Source organism: Muntiacus reevesi, chromosome 1 (assembly GCF_963930625.1).
Source record: "Muntiacus reevesi chromosome 1, mMunRee1.1, whole genome shotgun sequence".
Classification (NCBI taxonomy): Eukaryota; Metazoa; Chordata; class Mammalia; order Artiodactyla; family Cervidae; genus Muntiacus; species Muntiacus reevesi.
This window is the reverse complement of record NC_089249.1, coordinates 205,664,518-205,683,569: the sequence shown is the minus strand read 5'-3', so window position 1 is coordinate 205,683,569 and position 19,052 is coordinate 205,664,518. Positions and strand designations below refer to the sequence as shown.

The 19,052-nt window shown below is 43.4% G+C and overlaps 1 protein-coding gene across 1 annotated transcript in view; it reads left to right on the top strand.

The window, feature by feature from the left end:
• Positions 1-662: 662 nt before the first annotated feature.
• The window catches only part of LMNB1 (lamin B1), a 51,932-nt gene continuing 33,542 nt past the window's right edge, over positions 663-19,052 (top strand). The window contains exon 1 of the mRNA XM_065918188.1: positions 663-1,393. Within this exon, the coding sequence (XP_065774260.1) occupies positions 1,035-1,393 (359 nt within the window). The 5' untranslated portion in view covers positions 663-1,034. The remainder of the gene's footprint in view (positions 1,394-19,052) is intronic.

Below are 19,052 nucleotides of genomic sequence, written 5' to 3'. Positions count from 1 at the left end.
GGTGTCCTGATAACGTTTTCCACTCAAGAGAAAAGCAGAGGCTTGCGCTTGGAACCCGCACGCGGCAGGCTGCGAACCTCGGTCATCAGCGCCCATTACGTAACTCCATCGCGGTCCGGCCTCCAGGCCTTTTTCCGAACCTTCCTCGCGGGGCGGGGATAAGGTTACAACGCCCGCGGTCATCGCAGCCTCTGCGAGTTCTGTGTGTGGCTACTAGAAACGTTTACTTTTGAATTTCCCTGAACTGCCGGGTGTGGGTGGTGGCACGGAACCGCCCCGGAAACCTCTGGGCCCCTTCCCGCCATCCGCTGGCCCTGCCCCGCCTGGGGGTCCCCGCGGGGCGCTGGGAAGGCCCGGCCAGCGCCGGGCCCAGGGCCGCGGCGCGAGCAGTTCCCGTTGCCCCTCCCCGCCGCCCTCGGTCCTTCCCCAGCCACGCCCAGCCAGGCGCGCGGAGCCGACGGTTGCCTGAGGGCCCGATTTTGAATTTACAGGCCCGGCCCCCGAGCCGCGGGCTCCGCGTTGGTCCGCGCCGGTCACGTGGCGATGCCGGGGCGCGCCGGCCATCTTGGGGAGGGAGCGCGGCGCCGCCGCCCGCGCCACCCCCGCCCCGCGCGGCTCGCAGCCAGCCCGCCCCTCCGCCCGCCTCCCCCCGCCCGCGGCGCTGCGCCGCCTGAGAGGAAACAAAGTGCTGCGGGCGGGAGACTCGGCGGCGGCGGCGGCGCGCGGACTCTGCTCGGCCCTCTCGCCCCGTATTTCCCGAGCGTGTGAGTGTGTGTGTGCGCGCGCTCGCGTGTGACTGTGTGCATGTTATTTTTACAAAGGGCGTTTTATGTTTGATTGATTCGCGGTCCCCCCCTTTGTGCTGTAACCCGTCTCCCGCCACCCCCGGGTCCTCCGTCTTTCCTCCCCACGGCGGCCTCTCCGCGAGCGCGGGTCGCCGGTTCGTGCCTTCCTTCCCGCTTCGCCTTCTGCTGCCCCCTCCGTGCCCCGGCGCTGCCCGCGGCCTCCGCGCTCCGTTCTCCCCGCCGATCGCCATGGCGACAGCGACCCCCGTGCCGCCGCGGAGCGGCAGTCGCGCCGGCGGCCCCACCACGCCGCTGAGCCCCACGCGGCTGTCGCGGCTCCAAGAGAAGGAGGAGCTGCGCGAGCTCAACGATCGGCTGGCCGTCTACATCGACAAGGTGCGCAGCCTGGAGACGGAGAACAGCGCGCTGCAGCTGCAGGTGACGGAGCGCGAGGAGGTGCGCGGCCGCGAGCTCACCGGCCTCAAGGCGCTCTACGAGACCGAGCTGGCCGACGCGCGACGCGCGCTCGACGACACGGCCCGCGAGCGCGCGAAGCTGCAGATCGAGCTGGGCAAGTTCAAGGCCGAGCATGACCAGCTGCTCCTCAAGTGAGTGCTCGCCTGGCGGCCGCTGTAGCTCACACGCGGACCGGGGGGTGCCGCTCGGGCGGGAGGCGAGGGCCGGAGTGCCCACGCCCTTCGGAAGGGGCAGGGTCTCGGTCTCCAAAAAGAAAGAATCTCGTGTTTTTTATTGGGGGCAGGGGTCGCGCAGAGCCCTCAAGCAGTAGTGATAGTGGGACGGGGATGCACATTTCCCGATCTTGGATACCTAGTAGGACCCGGCGAAGTGTGTGCGTGGGCCCGCCAAAGACCAGCTCCGGGCTTGGGGCTTCGAACCGTAAGATCCAGAAGGCTTTTCCGCCCCGGGACTCGGCGGGTGCCAGGTGCGGGGAGGTGGCGTCAGGGCGCGCGCTTCAATGCGCGCCCCGGTTTCCGGCCAGGCCGGAGACAAAGCGTCTGGTGGGTTTGCGGTGCTGGCATGGCTGTCCGGGGAGATCCCGCTGCCCGCCTGGAGAATGAATGAGCTCTGCGCGGGCCGAGAGAGAGAGAGGAAGGGGAGGGACCTGCCTCTGGCGTCCCGGTCTCCCGGGGGTGGGACCCGCTTTGGCGCGCTAAGTCTTGGCCCTGTGACATTTTGCGCTGGTTCTGCGCCTGCCTTGCTCACGGAGGGAGGGGAGGAGTCTGAACTGCGCGCCACTATCTGCTCCGGGCAAGTTGGGTTTTTTAAGCTGGTGAGCTTTGGGGAAAGGTGTCCTTTCTGTGGAGACAGAAGCGGGTCCTTGGATGCTTTGTACAGGACTTCGCAAGCTGGGTGTTCCTGTTTGGCCACGGCTTTCCGATCGCCGGACCACCTAGCTCCCGGCAACAGCCCTCTCATAACTTTTGCATCACCAAGAAATAGTCACTTGATTTTTCGAATGTAAGATAGACCTAGCACAGTACCCTCAACTGTCGTGTTGACGGGCCAGAGCAGGTGAAAGGGTGTTGTATAAACGTGGAGAGTTGTGGTGAGGGAGTTTGTAGTTGTTGCTGTTTCGTCGCTAACTCGTGTCGGACTCTATTGCGAGCCGGTGGACTGTAGCCCGCCAGGCTCCTCTGTCCATGGGACTTCCTAGGGGCAAGAATACTGGAGTGGGTTGCTATTTCCTTCTCCAGGGGATGTTCTCAATCCAGGGATCGAACGAAGGAAAGCTTATAATTAATTCTCGTAAGAGAGTGTGAATTATCAGTCCAGGGCACAGAGATAAACTTTGCCGATCCTACCTTGCCTTTGTGAGGCAAAAAATAATGGCATGATTACCACCAGTAGGCAGTTAGTGTTGATGTCACGCTTTAGAGTATTGCTCAGTTTGCCATCAGAATTCCGGAGGTCTCCATCCCCTCTTGCAATTTGAAATTTCTGGAGATGCCTGAATCTGACTGACTTTGTGTTCCCCTGAGTGTCTTTATGTCTCCATCCGTGTAAATGTCCCTGTCTGGGTCCCTGTGGTTTTGTATATGTGAATTTCAACTTCTCCAATGTTAGATATTTGAAAAACGGTTCAGAAAGAGTGTGTACATTTGGTAAAACTAAAATACTATATAAACTGGCTTATAGTGATAAATGATGTCTCCTGACTCTTTCCAGGAGACAAATTACATTTAGCTCTTTTTGTTTTTATTTCTTTGAGTATTTAGTCCCACAAAATAAAGATAGTAAGCTGGGACTTCCTGGGCAGTCCAGTGGTTAACATCCTGCGGAATATGGCAGAATGCGGAGGGCACACATGGGTTCCATCCCTGATGGGAGATGGTCTGGTAACTAATATCCCCGGTTGCCTCTCAGCCAAAAAAAAAAAAAAAAAGCTTGTATTTCTGTTTCCTGGATTTTTCAACCTTTGGAGTCAGCTTTTGAAATGGGTCAGTACTCTCACTGCTGACCCCCTCTTCCTCCAAATTTGTTGTTATTGAATTTCTTATCTTGGATGCTATTGCTTATGTGATTCACCAGTATCATATGTACCACTAAGAAAAAAGAAATTTCAGGGCCAAATATGTAGGATATATCCTGTTGGACCCATCCTGGTTTCCGGGATGTTAACTGTGACATAGATCAAGTATCTATTAAGTGCCAGTCACTCTTTTATGTGGAGGATACAGAGATTAAAAAAAAAAAAAAGTTACTGCCCTTATGTTAATATAGGGGAGATACTCAGCAACTAAGTAAGAATTGTGTTTCGTATAATCTGAAACATTTTTGGTGCTGGTGCTTTTGTTATCTTTCCAGAAGGCATCCAGGAAAGGTTTTTTTTACATAGTAACAAGACTGCCACCTGGCTGACTGTAGTTGTACAAGGCTCTGTATGGATTGTAAAATGCATGCTGGTTTCAGCAAGATGAGAAAGTGAAGAATATGTGTATTATTAGTAGAATCAGTGAAATCAGTGTATGTGATACAATGCTAGGGTAACAGATACTGCTGCTAAGTCACTTCAGTCGTGTCCGACTCTGTGCGACCCCATAGACAGCAACCCACCAGGCTCCCCCGTCCCTGGGATTCTCCAGGCAAGAACACTGGAGTGGGTTGCCATTTCCTTCTCCAGTGCATGAAAGTAAGAAGTGAAAGTGAAGTCGTTCAGTCGTGTCTGACTCTTCATGACCCCATGGACTGCAGCCTACCAGGCTCCTGCGTCCATGGGATTTTCCAGGCAGGAGTCCTGGAGTTGGGGTGCCAGGGCCTTCTCCGAACAGATACTAAGGGAATACAAATGAAGCAGGGAGGGATGGTGTCGTTAAGGAAGGCCTGTCTGAGGGCTTGACAACTGAAAACAATATTTTAGATGTCTACTGGGATTTGATAGAGAAAATAATTCGATAGATATATATTTAGCTTGATAGATGTATATTTATATATGTAGAGCCTACACATATATTTTTGTTGTCAGAGTCAGATATATCTTATTTTTTAGCATGTATCAACTCAAAACATGTCACATTTTACTTTGATATTTCAATCCTAACTTTCTTTTGTTCTTAAATAGCCTTCCATTTTTCTGGCTGATTAAAAAAAAATTTTCCTTTAGCATATCTTGAAATGTTTTGAAGATATCTAGTTATAATATCTATTATGTGAGGCCACTTTCTTCCCTTAAGTTCCCTGCTCCTAAGACATGGTACACAACTAACAGACTAATATACCTGATTTAGATCCAGTTTCCTCCTGTGTTACATATTTTTGGTTCCTTGGTTCCTTCATTCATTTTGTTGGGAGAAACTTTAAGTTAGTTATTCAGAAAAGATGGCAGGAGTTAAACTTTCCCAGTCTTGTATGTCTGAAAATAACTAATTTTTGTCTCATGCTTGATTGATAGTTGGGCTAGGTATAAAATTCCACTTCAGAATTTTTCCTCGCAGCTTGGTAAGTATCATAGTGACCCATTGTCTTCTAGCACCCGGATGTTGTTACTGTCTACCTAATGCCAGTCATAGTTATTTATTTACTTATTTATTTTGGTATTTGCTTTGATTTTCTTTTCCTCTCTGAAAGCTTTGGGATTTTCTTTTATCCTGACTTTCTGGGATTACATGGTGATAGGTCTTTGATATGGATATCTTCTTATGCGTTCTAGTTGTTATGCATCTTTTCTGTTTCAAGGCTTGATCTTTATTCAGCCCTGGGACCTTTATTCCATATGTTTTTTGAGTTCTGTTTTCTTAGTTCTCTTGTTAGAATGTTGAACTCTTGGGTATCTTGTTTTCTCATAATCGTTTTTGTTCTGGGAGATTACTTTGCTTTTCTGCAGCTCAGTAGTGACATTTTAAAGGCAGAGTCATACTTTTAATTCCAAGAAATCTTTATACAGATATTTCTCTTTATTCAACTTGTGTCTAAGGATGCATTATTTTCTTTAATCTGTCTGAGAGTAATATTTAGTGTTTTCTTTTTAAAATTCTTTTCTGCTTATTGGATTATCTTTTTCTTCCCTGGTTACTTGTTCTTTTGTTTGGCTTGGGTTTTTTATCCCTTACTAATTTTTGTCAGTTGCTGATCCTTGGTAGTCTACATTTTCAAGTGAAGGACTAGGTAATGCTTGAAAATTAATGCTGGATTGTTTAGGTAGTTCCTTCCTACTTTTATGAGTGGAAGAGCAAATTAGGACTTCTATATATATGAATGGAATGTACTCTTCGCCCACTTGTTGGAAAGCCTGCATTTATGTTAAGGGGTGGCCCAAGAGGGTGAGGTGCAAAGCTGTTTCATGGGTTAATCCATCATTTTAATTCTGCTTCACTTTTCTCTTGTAGCCTTTGTGTGCATGATCTGTGATAGGTACATTTATCTACATTTCATCTACTAGAAATTTGTTGAAATGTTTGCTAATGAGCCCTTTTCTGTTCACTTTGATCCTGTGGGTTTATTTGTTGTTAACTGCTTTTTTTGTTAAGAGTCTAGTGGGGAGATCAATGCATGGTAATCCTTGTAAATTTTGGAAATCATTTAATTTTGAGCAATGTTTATTGAAGTATGATTTGTAGGAAGACGAAGTAATGTTTTATTATCTGGGTCCATTGAGCTTTTTTGTTTATGAATAATTTTCTCTAACTTACTTGGAGTCAAAGTCTTTGTAATTAGTCTTATCATTTGGGTGTATTTAGGTTAGGAAAACAAGTCTTAAGAGAATTATAGATTCAAAAATTACTTAGTTCCTTTTTTGGTTTTTAGCATTCTTTGTTTTAGCCTCACCTCTCCATGTGTGGGTCCTCAGCCAGGGATGAACCCATGTGCCCTGCAGTGGAAGCATGGAGTCTTGACCACTGGACTGCCAAGGAAGTCCAAAGACAGAAGAATTTCTTGGAGATACTTGTCCTGTTAGAAAGAATTTGACAACAGTTTCTGTGGGGGTGGTCTCTTGCATGGAAACTGATCTCAGATCTAAGATATAGCTACTCTGATTCACTCTAAGAGTCCCTTGGACTGCAAGGAGACCCAGCCAGTCAATCTTAAAGGAAATCAGTCCTGAATATTCATTGGAAGGACTGATGCTGAAGCTGAAACTCCAGTACTTTGGCCACCTAATGCGAAGAACCTACTCGTTGGAAAAGACCCTGATGCTGGGAAAGAGTGAGGACTGGAGGAGAAGGGAACGACAAGAGGATGAGATGGTTGGATGACATCAGTGATGCGATGGACATGAGTTTGAGTAGGCTCCGGAGTTGGTGATGGACAGGGAAGCTTGGTGTGCTGCAGTCCATGGGGTTGCAAAGAGTCAGACATGACTGAGCTACTGAACTGAACTGAAAGCCTAATTATTAGTATGTTTCTTTGGAAGGTTTTTGGGGAACACTTGCAAAAAACGATGATGCATACCATCAGTCAACACTTTAAACAAAAAATAAAAAATGGATTTAATTGAGAATTTCCATATTAGCTAATTATGCAGAAAAACTAAATATAAGAGAAAATAATGTTGAATGATTATTTAGTGACTAATTACATGAATACATACTTTTTTTCCTTCAGTGGTATAAGTCCACCATCTTTCATGTAAAACCCACATGGCCACATGTGGAATTAAAAGCAATTCCAAATGTAAGAAGGTAATGTGCATGTACTGTACATGACACCCCCAGTGAGGTCTGGGGTAGCACTCTGTGAAGTAGACATTTCTGCAAGGAAAGAGATTAATAGTCACAATAAGTGGAGAAAAATGTCTAAAAATAGCCTCATATCCATTCAGGTCAAATTTTGTCACCAAATGAATTAATGAAAATGTAAGCTTTAGAGCTCTGGACTTGTGTATAGGAAAGGAATGATTATGTTTTTTAATGACTGCTTAGTAACTTCACTTGGCTTATCAGGTTCTAGAAGCTGTACTGTATTCATCAAATATGAATAAATTTGATTGATTCATAGTAGATATTCAAACTTGAAAGGATGCAAAATTAACTCTAGTGATTTTCTCTTTTTTGAGAATTATGAATAATTAGGAAAGTGGAAATGGGAGCTCAGTTCAGTTCAGTGCAGTCTCTCAGTCGTGTCTGACTCTTTGCAGCCCCATGAAACGCAGCACGCCAGGCCTCTTGTCCATCATCAGCTCTCGGAGTTTACCCAAACTCATGTCCGTTGAGTTGGTGATGCCGTCCAACCATCTCATCCTCTGTCATCCCCTTCTCCTCCTGCCTTCAATCTTTCCCAACATCAGGATCTTTTCAAATGAGTCAGCTCTTCGCATCAGGAGGCCAAAATATTGGAGTTTCAGCTTCAACATCAGTCCTCCCAATGAACACCCAGGACTGATTTCCTTTAGGATGGACTAGTTGGATCTCCTTGCAGTCCAAGGGACTCTCAAGAGTCTTCTCCAACACCACAGTTCAAAAGCATCAATTCTTTTGCGCTCAGCTTTCTCACTGGAATGTAACTAATACAGTGGATGCTGTAGGGTTGTTTGAGATTCTGAGCAAGTCAACTTACATTTTCATTTTAAAAAATTTTAAAAGGGTATCCCAAGAAACTTAGTTTAGTATATTATAGATATTAGGCTTCAAAGCCATATTAATCTTTGAGGTACTGGACAAATGTTTTGTTAAAGTGGAATTTCATATCTTTTCAAAAGTTGGTGCTTTTTAAATATAATTTTGTGAAAAGAATGTCTTTTCTCCAAATAGAATAAAGTTTAATGTTGGTTGTATTTTTTCATTCTGCACATGCATCTGAAGATATGTAGGCTTCCTACTTCCATCCCCAATTAAATTTTGAGTGGGATAGGTTTCAGGTTGAGGGGATCAAGAGTACATAGTATATTCCTTCGGGAAAATGACATTCCTCTGACTTTTGCTTTGTCAGTACCTTAGTAAGGAAACTTCTGTTGGAAAGTTTGGATTTGTGTGTTTTCATTAAAAATTGTGTACAGGTGCTGATGTGCTGCTAACAAGTATAATTGGGACACTTGTCAATCATGTGTCTCATGACAGCCTGAGATATAGTAGCACTTCCTACTTTTTGTGATTTGGGACAGGTACTTCAGTTCTTTGAACCTTCATTTCCTCATCTGAATAATTGGGATAAGGTGTAAGTAGTCATTTTCTGAATCTCAGGAAGAATGAAGAAATTCAGACCTTTTTCTAGTCTTTCATTTACTTGTCTTATATTAATGGGTGGGTTTTTAGCAGGATTGGCAATTTGAAGAAATTAGGAAGCCTACTGAAATGCAATGTAAATCACATAAGCTATTTATTTTTCTCTTACTTTCTTCAGGGGAAAAGGGAGTGGTGGGGACTTACTGTATATTGGACTTACTGTATACATTTATTCTGTTGACTTTATACATATTTTGGTCACAGAGAATACAATTTAGGTGCATAGACTAAACAATACCTGTGGGTTGTTTTAATATTCATATTTTCCAGTTTTCAAATCTAAAATAATAAATGCTAATCTGCTCTAGGGACTTTTCTTTGTATGTAGTATAGTTAAAGAAAAACTCCAAAAACCTTAATCTCATGTATTGCTTGGTCTTCTGTTTATGTCCTGATTTTGCCCTGGTAGAAACAAGTTGCCAGTAACTCCCTAGCCTTAATATGAGAGGTGTAAAACTTCATGGTAAATATTACTTTAATTTTCAAGGGAAGAATGGGAAGGATTGCTGCTTAGAATTGGTACTAAAGTCTAGGCGACAGGTTCTAAGTAATGAAACCATCATGATGCTTCCTTCCCATGCTTTCAAAGGATGTTTGGTAAAGCAAGATAACTTTTGGAGTTGTTTATTTAAAGTAGGAGGATAGACTAGGTATTCTTTTGGTGTACCCAGATTCGAGGAAGTAAACACACAGAATGAAAGATGAAGCACTATAAAAATGCGCTCGGTGTTTTTTCCCTCCATACTCTCCATATGCTTGTTCTTTTCATTTGTCCAGATGACGTCACCTCAGGTATTTTTGAGTTAGGCATCTTTAGACTTCTATATCATCACTGTAGATGTATTTCTTGCACATACAGTGAGAATGAGCCTTAAGTATCAATTGTATGACGGGACCCTGTCTAACTGAAGTTGCCAGTTATTTCTGGGTTTCGAGGTTTCCTAATTGGAGTTTTTCACTCTACCTCCCCTCCCCCAGTATATCTTTCTGATAAAATGGTTTGTGCTTTGGCTGTTATTGTTGGGGAATTATTAAAAAATATATATATATATATGTGTTGCTACACAAAAATTATATGTACTTTATGGAAAATAGAGATAAACACGAAGAAGAAAATAAAAATCACCCTCAGTTCCATAAATAAGAGTTCTGAAGTTTTCCTGTTTATATCCATATAATTAACAAAAATGGGCTCATGATAAATGTTGATGTGTAGACGTATTTCATGCTACACTGCTTTGTGAACTTCTTTACATGTCAGTACGTGTGCTGTATCATCATTTTAAAGATACATCAACAGCCTTTAGGGTAGGATTAGTTTACTGTGACCAAAGATGTAGGTTTTGCAGTGGCTATATCTACCTAATTTCTGAGAGATCATAGAGGGCCATGATTATCTTCTCTCTTGCTGACAATATAAGATTTTTTTTCCTCCTGGTTAACCTAGAAATGGTTAAATGTTAACTAATTTATTCGTTAAATGTTAACCACTGCATAAAGTAATTACAACTTTGCCAATTTTTGATGCCCCTGACAGCATATGGGTATACTTTTTCTTATTTCAGAGAATTTAGTTTCTGGGGATTTCTTTTAGTTCTTGATCATTTTTATTGTTATGGTCATGTTGCAAGCATAAAGGAGTAAAGATTCACATTTGGGTCACAGTCTTAGGTTTTTGCTGATGTCTTTGCTGTAGACCTGAATGAAAGTGAGACTATCCCTAACTAGTATGTTTACTTGGTCCTTTTAAAATAAAGTTTTTGCCTTTACTGCATTTGCATTTATTACATTTATAGAATTACAGCACTTTTACTGCTAGGAGGAGACTTGGATCATCTGATCTATCCAGCTCACTTTGTGGGTTCAGAAATTGAGACCTAGAGAGATTAGAATACATGTGCAAGATGCAGGACAAAAAGAGCTAATGTTTATTTTGTGCTTATTGTGTTTACCAGGTACTGTGCTAGATGCTTTACAGATACTGTCTTTTAAGCCTTGCGATAACCTTGTTCAGTGGGTGAGGAAACTGGTGCAGTAACTGAGGCAGCTATTTGAAATACTGAGGCGATGTGCTAATGCATATCCAGGCTTCCCCGGTGGCTCAGTGGTAAAGAATGTGCCTGCCAATGCAGGAGACACAGGTTGGATCCCTGGGTTGGGACGATCCCCTGGAGGAGGAAATGGCAACGCACCCCAGTATTCTTGCCTGGGAAATCCCATGGAGGGAGGAGCCTGGTGGGTCACAGTCGGACAGGACTTAGCGACTGAGCACACAAGTGCATGCTAATGCAATGTAATCAGTGCAGTGACAGCAGGATCCTCTTCATGCTGTGGGGGATGGGGCTGCCAACCACCCAGGGCAGAGCAGGAGCTGGTAAAGCTGCTACTGAGGAGGACGGGGGAGGCAGTGAGGTCTGAGCTGAGTGTGGAGAGGTAAGTAGAGTTGACTTCTAAACGGAAAACTTTAGAAGGGCAAACTAGAGCTGTATAGATGTATATAAAAACGAGGTGAGGGAGGGTTTGATTTTAGGTAATGAAGAGCCTCGAGAATTTCAGGCAGAAGACTGACATGATCAGTCTGGCTTTTGTGTGGAGGAAAAAAAAAGTAGAGGTGGAAACACTAGTATGAACATGTGGGGCCAGGGCTCCTGAACTGAGGCAGGAAGTGGGGAGGGGCAGAGGTGATCTGAAGAGGTATTGAGTGCGGGAGGTTAGGGAAATCGGAGTCTTGGGAGGTGGCTTCCATGCATGGGCACTTAGGGAGATGGCATTGCTCTTAACAGAGACTGGCAGGAAGGGACCAGATGTGGAGCATCCTACTCAGAGTTAATGAGAAGTTAATGGTGTTTGTCAGTTAGTTGTTGCTAGATTGCTAGGTGGAGATGCCAGCAATTTGGAGGACTTCTCTGGAGCTCTGAGGAGAGACTTGATTGGAGGTACAGTTTTTGGAGCCTGATATTGAGGGGTAAAGAGAGAAAAGAGAAGAGGGACAAAGTCAGACATGGAAAACATCTACATGTGAGGATGAGGCAGAGGATGGAAAACCTACAGTGAAGATAATAAGTAATAGCAAGAGAAGTAGGCCCAGAATTGAGTCATGGAACAAGGAGATTTACAAAGGAATGTTAGTGTAGTTCTGGTTTGATAAGGTCTAAAAAGTATCCTTTAACTTTCCTTCATGGGAACATATTGTTGACTGTGAGGAGCATCTAATGCTAGTCAAAGGCCAGTGACCATTATTAAGGAAGAATTGGGAATAAGCATGTAGGTCACAAAGGATGCTTGATGTGAAAGAAAGAAGTTCTTAAAGGTCGATTTAAAGTAGATTTTTACTTGATGTTTATGTAGCAAAACATTGGATAGGGTACCAGAACACTTATCCCTCTAAGATTCTGCTGTAAAACATGTCATTGTTTCACTGCCTTTGCCTAAGACACTTTTAAGTAGCTCCCAGGACTGTGACTTCTAGAGTAAAGAGTAAACTCCTCAGTATCACCTAATAGATAGACCATATAATTTAGCATCCAAACAGGGATACTTCTTTCTGTGTGTGAGAGAGCTATTGATAATTATGCTGGGACAACTGGTGCCCGTTGAAATTGCCCTAGACAGACTTGGACATAATGGTCATTCTTCCTAAATGTTCTTCCCTTCATGAACTGGCTCCTGAGTGACTCTGTGGCTCAGCTTATACCATACTTGACTTTGCTCCCTCCTCTCCAAACATGAAATTTTTTATTCAGTCCCATCTATGGAAGATGAAGAATTGAGTTTTTCATTCTATTCATAATACAAATTTTTCTTCCTCTTTTCCTCCTAATAGTCATACATTATATTTTAGTTGAGATTAGCTTTAGGTCAGTTTTTGGTATATAAAGTATTAATGAATGGTGTTCTGCTGCAAATGCTCCTGGAGCACCAAGTTGCTCATATGTGATGGGTAAATAAAGAAATGGTGTAATTATAATTGGAGGTTGTATTGATTTATATGCGACTTTTCCTAGTAAAGGAGAGTCAGAATTTCAAGAGTAGAGTCCAGAGGAAAAGAAATCTCTGACCTCAGTTCCATTTTAACAAAGTTAAGGATCCTGTGCGCAGGATTCCCTCTCCCAGAGAGGTACTTACTCTACCTTTGTTCTTAGAGCCTTGGTTGTATTCAGTCTGTTTCTGTCTCTAATGTCTCAGTTCCTGCAGGTCAGCGAGGCCTCTCTGATGTGCATCTCTGAGCATCTCTTGAGGCAGCTCTAGCCACACTGAACTGACTGTTTGCATTGCCCAGGCCATCTCCTGGGGTACTGCTTATGTTACTTCTGGTGCTTTGGGTACACAGCTGTGTAACTTTTGAGTGATTAGTTCCAACTTTATTCTTTGCATTCTCTTATTTTTAATGTGCAAGAGTTTTCAGAAACACATTTTGTGTTACAGCAGATGGGCCTATGCTCTACGAACATAATCCTCAACAGAACTCAGTAGTGTTCTATAGTTTTCCTTTCCTGTACTGCTCTTCCTTTTGATTACCTATGAAAATAGTATTTTCCCCACTTACTTCTTGTTGTTGTTCAGTCACTAAGTCATGTCAGACTCTTTGTGAACCCATGAACTGCAGCATGCCAGACTTCTCTGTCCATCACTATCTCCCTGAGTTTGCACGAACTCATGTCCCTTGAGTCAGTGAAACCATTCAACCATCTCATCCTCTGTCGCCCCCTTCTTCTCTTGCCCTCAGTTTTTCACAGCATCAGGGTCTTTTCCAGTGAGTCAGCTTCTTCCCATCAGGTGACCAAAGTACTGGAGCTTCAGCATCAGCACCAGCCTTTCCAATGAATATTCAGGGTTGATTTCCTTTAGGATTGACTGGTTTGATCTCCTTGCAGTCCAAGGGTCTCTCAAGAGTCTTCTCCAGCACCACAGTTCAAAAGTGTCTATTCTTTGGCACTCAGCCTTCTTTATGGTTCAGCTCTCACATCGATACGTGACTACTGGGAAAACACAGCTTCAACTATGTTGTGGGCAAAGTGATGTCTTTGCTTTTTAAAACACTGTCTAGGTTTGACATAACTATTCTTCCAAGGAACAAATGCCTTTTAATTTCGTGGCTGCAGTCACTGTCTGCAGTGATTTTGGAGCTCAAGAAAATGAAATTTGATGCTGTTTCCACATTTTCCCAATCTATTAGCTTTGAAGTGATAGGACCGGATGCAGTGATCTTAGATTTTTGAATGTTGAGTTTTAAGTCAGCTTTTTCGCTGTCCTCTTTCACCTTCATCAAGAAGCTCTTTAGTTTCTCTTCTCTTTCTGCTGTATAGGCGGTGTCATCTGCATATCTGAGGTTGTTGATATTTCTCCCAGCAGTCTTGATTCCAGCTTGTAATTCCTCTAGCCTGGCATTTCTCATGATGTATTCTGTATATAAGTTAAATAAGCAGGGTGACACTATACATCCTTGACGTACTCCTTTCCCAATTTGGAACCAGTCCGTTGTTCCACATCTGGTTCTAACTGTTGCTTCTTGTCCTGCATACTGCTTTCTCAGGAGGCAGGTGAGGTGGTTTGGTATTCTCATATCTTTAAGAATGTTCCACAGTTTGTTGTGATCCACACAGTCAAAGACTTTAGCATAGTCAACGGAGCAGAAGTAGATTTTTTTTTGGAATTCCCTTGCTTTTTTCCCCCCACTTATTTAGTTTTGTTTAATTATAAAGAAAGATGATATCAGTTGTTAAGACATCAAGTCAGTAGGAATCAGGAGGCTTTCTATTAGTTTTATCTTATTAGAGAAATATAATTTGGCATCTGTGCTCTTTTCTTGTCTAGTTGCATTGCATAAGCATTGATACTTTGGGTGTAGAATTCTAAGTTGTAAAGAATATTTCTCAGGATTTCAAAGGCATGCTCTACAGTTTTCTAGCTTTTGTTGTTACTAAGAAGTACTAATGACTGAAAAGTTTAAAGAGCTTGTAGGACATACCCTTTTGTTTTGGAATACTTGTGGAAGGTGATGACTATCACAGCCACTCCCTGCCTTGGGGATCTGGACATCTTGAATCTGAGGCTGCTGGTCTTGAAGGGTCTCCTGTGGAGGTGGGGGCTGGCTGTGGTTCACTCTGGAGTCACAAAATCTGGTGGTGAACAAATCAGGAGTATCCATCTGCACAAACTCTCCTTGAGGTGGACGTCTTGCATGGGTCACCATCACCAGGGCTTGGCCCCACTCAACAGCCTGTAAGCTATGACTCCTCAGGCCTAGCAAACAACCAGTGGGGCACACAGCCCCACCCATCAGCAGACAGGTTGACCAAAGGCTTGCTAAGCCCACAGCTGTCTCTGAACACTTTAATATTGTTAAGCTGGCAATTCTCCCCAAATTGACCCACAGATTCAGTGCAGCCTCTCTCAGAATCACAGTTGTCTTTTTTGAGGAAATTGTCAAGCTAAGCCTAAAATTTAAATGGAAATCCATGCTATCCAGAATAGCCAAAACAGTCTCAAAATTGAAGGAACGAGTTCCTGATTTCAAAATTGCTATAGTAATGTATGTGGTGTTGACCCTGCTTGTCAGCAGGGAGATTGCCACAAATACTAGGAAGGTAGCCCATTGGTACTTCCTTCTTTTGTACTATGGATGTACTAGCGAGAATATATACTTTGCATCCAGAATCCTAGCTGCAAGAGATTCTGGCAAATGCAGTTTTATGTCTTCTAGTTTAAGAAACCACAACTAGGAGGGTGGAATGGACATTGGGTGAGTCAGTTTACAGTGAGAGTTTTTCTCAAAGGTCTGATGACTGTTTTATGTCCCCAGAAGCAGGGCTCTAAAAATGGGAAGCTGTGTTCCTGAATGGAGCTTCTTGACTAAGCATCACTTTGTAACAGTGGAATCATTTAGTTGGGAACACCCCGTATCAGTGTCTCCAAGTTGCCTCTCTCGGGTTTTGTCTGTACAGTGTCCTTTAAGCTGAGGGAGGTTGAGAGGCAGCATCAGCATCTGTAAAAGTCCGCTGGAATTCTCCTGCCTTTTCAGTATGATAGCGCTGCCTTTGGCTGTTCAGGTGGCGCCAGGTCTGAGACTCTGTTTTACTCCTGAGAGAGTAAACTTTTCCTTTTTTATCCTGGTGAGTGAGGCGCCATTGGCCCAGGAACAGAGACTGCGGTCTGCTTTGCCTCTCAAATAGATTTCCATCTAGTCCTACTTCAGGTTACTGGGGTATCTCTTGCTCTCAATAGTATCTGCAGTATAAATTAGGTTATTTCTCACATAACCCTGTGTCTGGCTGGAGAGTTGGCCCTGTAGGGTTGGCTAAGCTCATTTTCACTCATCTAATTTTAGCTTCTAAAATTTTGCTCTTCCCTTGTCAGTTTGTTACTCAGTTGTTGTGTTTCTGGATGGGGTAATGGTGGAGCCATGTTTAACATGCCGTTTTTACTTGAAAGTTACATCATGTATTCTTATAGCACTGTGTACCTACCATTTTCTGTTTCTTAGGGATACTGCTGATAGGTTTGATTTGTTAAGACAATTTTGTGTGATTCATTGGTTCCCCTACTGGACTGGAATATCTTTGTGCACAGGGCTGGAGTCTGATTTTGCTGCATCTTGTATCAGCACATTTCTTAGCACTCTCTATTGACTTAGTAATAACCATTTTTGTAGGAGACTATTTTCCCTTTAGATTGGGTTGCACATAACCCATAGAGGAGCAATGAAATAACTAATGATAGTAATTGTATTGCTGGATAAAATCTGGGCTTGAAAAGTGATTTTCTGATGTGAAAAATGGCTGTTGACATAAAATCAGTCTCTTTCTGAGCGAACTATATAAAATGATCATCCTCCTCTTTCTCTAACTCCTTATTCTGAGTTGTTTTTCTTTGAAATATAGATTATCCCTGCTGTGTATGTATTTGTGTCTCTTCCCAGTATAATGTATCTTCTGTAAGATTGTTCATTGCTAGTTTCCACACATGCAGATCAGTGACCTGGCATAATGAAGTTGTGATTTTGGTTGTTTTTTCCCCCAGTAAGTCTTTTTTTTATTAGAACTTAAACTGTATTTGTCCGTTCCTCACTCTTGTGTCTGTTTGTGTCAGTGGATTTCTATTGTTCAGAGAAATGGTACTGTGGTCCAATGTTGATCTTGCTTAATGTTTTTCCTAATTTTAATCTGATTGCAATTAGAGTTTACCTGCTTTTGATTGGGTTGTTGCTAATGTGTTGACTGCTCAGTTTATTTATTTATGTTTATTTTTTGGCCACGCCACTTGGCTTGTGGGATTAGGTCCCTGACCAGGGATGGAACCCATGCCCCCTACGGTGGAAGCACAGATTCCTAACCACTGGACCACAAGTGAATTCCCAGCTGCTCAGTTTATTGAATGAGAAGCAGAATTTTATTACCACCAGAAATTATCCATTTTGGGCTTGTGCAGAAGCATCTTAGTCTTTTTGCTTGTGTCAGAGGAGACCCTTATTAATGGAAATTGTGATCACATGACTTTGGTGACTTTGTATATTAAATTATACTTATCTTGAAAGTGAAAGTAAAGTTGCTCAGTCGTGCCCGACTCTTTGCGACCCCATGGACAGTAGCCTGCACCAAGCTCCTCCATCCATGGGGTTTTCTAGGCAGGAGCACTGGAGTGGGTTGCCATTTCCTCTATACTTATCTTAGTTGTAATTAATTTTCCTTGGTAGAAATATTGTGGACCGCATCTCTTCTCCCTTTGGAAGGGAAGATACTTTGAGGACAGGAGTGAGGCTGATGAATGAATGTTGGGGCAGATGCATTTAATGTGCAGTTTGAGTCTGTTACTTTAGATAGATTACTCAGTTTCAGGACAGAAGGTTTTTGTTGGGGCATATTAGTAACCTTTATTTTAAGCCCAGACACAGTTATGTCTGTCTCTGTGGGGTCTCCGGGTCCTGGTGCACACAAGGTTTGTTTGAACCCTCTGAGCGTTTCTGGCCGATATGGGGTTTGATTCTAAATGTGGTTTTGCCTCTCCTGCCGTCTTGCTGGGGCGTCTCCTTTGTTCTCGGGTGTGGGGTATCCCCGCAGAGCCGCTCTCCAGCCGCACAGCCGCCACGCAGCCTCCACTCCAGCGCCTACCATCTTGCTGGGGTTTCTCTGCCCTTGGACACGGGGTGTCTCCTCAGAGGCGCTCCCACGCCACACAGCCTCTGCTCCCACACCAACTCATTTGAAAAGACCCTGATGCTGGGAAAGATTGAAGGCAGGAGGAGAAGGGGAGACAGAGGATGAGATGGTTGGGTGGCATCACCAACTCAATAGACATGAGTTTGAGTAAACTTCAGAAGTTGGTGATGGACAGGGAGGCCTGGCGTGCTGCCATCTGTGGGGTCGCAAAGAGTCGGACACAACTGAGCAACTGAACTGAAGCCCAAAATAAAGTTTGTTTTTGCACTGAAAGTCTGAATCATGGCTACAGAATATAGGGCATATTGATTCTAAACCCTGGGTATGAAAAGCGCCTTAGAAGCTGGATTATTTAATCGCCATTGAATAATTGCACTAGCGTTGAGTGGTGGTCAGCTGCCAGCAGACAGCTGTTCAGGTGAACCTTACTGTATATTAACACCAGAGCTCAAAGAGCTGGGCCTGATGGCCTGGCTCTCCATGTAGAGTGGGTCTATTTTGAGGGATTTAAAAAGCCTTTGTGGAGATGATTAAAAATAATTTTATAAAGAATGGTTCCTGTTACCTGATTGGAGGTAAAAAACTGAATGACTTTTCCCGTTCATTCCCTGTAATTTGTTTTTCTAAATAAGAATGGTCCTGAAGTAAGTGTTAGTGACGAGTGCTGAGTTAAGAAAGGTAGGTGGACACCTGCCGAGAAATCACTGGCGTGAGTTGTTCTTGTTGGTCTTTCATCTTCCTTTGTAGTCTCATTTCCATCGAGGAGATGATAAATTAGGAACCTTATTCAGTCTGAATTTGTTGAGTAGCTACTCTTATATAAGATGAACCTGACAATCTGTAATAGCTTTTCAAAATTGCAAATAAGTGATCTGAGCAACCAGAGTTGTCTAGTATTTTGCTATGGAATATTATGAGTGGGGTTTAAAACATACCTGAGAGTGGTTCCTTCTTGGTTTCCATAAGCTGTTTGACATGTGAAGGCAGTAATTAAAAAGACCCAATGCTTGTATTTCTGTTTTTATCTTTAGAAACATGAGTGTTTCTTGCCTGTTTTTTTTTTCCCCCCAGATATATGGCTTTTTACAGTCAGTATTCTAAAGTCTATCATTATTACAGTTTGGATGTATTTTTTTGTAAGAATACACATCTTCAACAGATTTTATTAATTTAGCAAGCATTTGTGTGTGTGTGTGCATTAGTTGCTCAGTCGTGTCCGACTTGCGACCTCCTGGAGTATAGCCCACCAGGCTCCTCTGTCCGTGGGATTTTCCAGGTAAGAATACTGGAGTGGGTAGCTATTCCCTTCTCCAGGGCATCTTCCCAACCCAGGTATCAAACCCAGTTCTCCGTCATTGCAAGCAGACTCTTTACCTTCTAAGCCACTTGAGCCCTAGTTTTCTTGCCCTTATCTATTCTTGTGTATTTGCAGTATA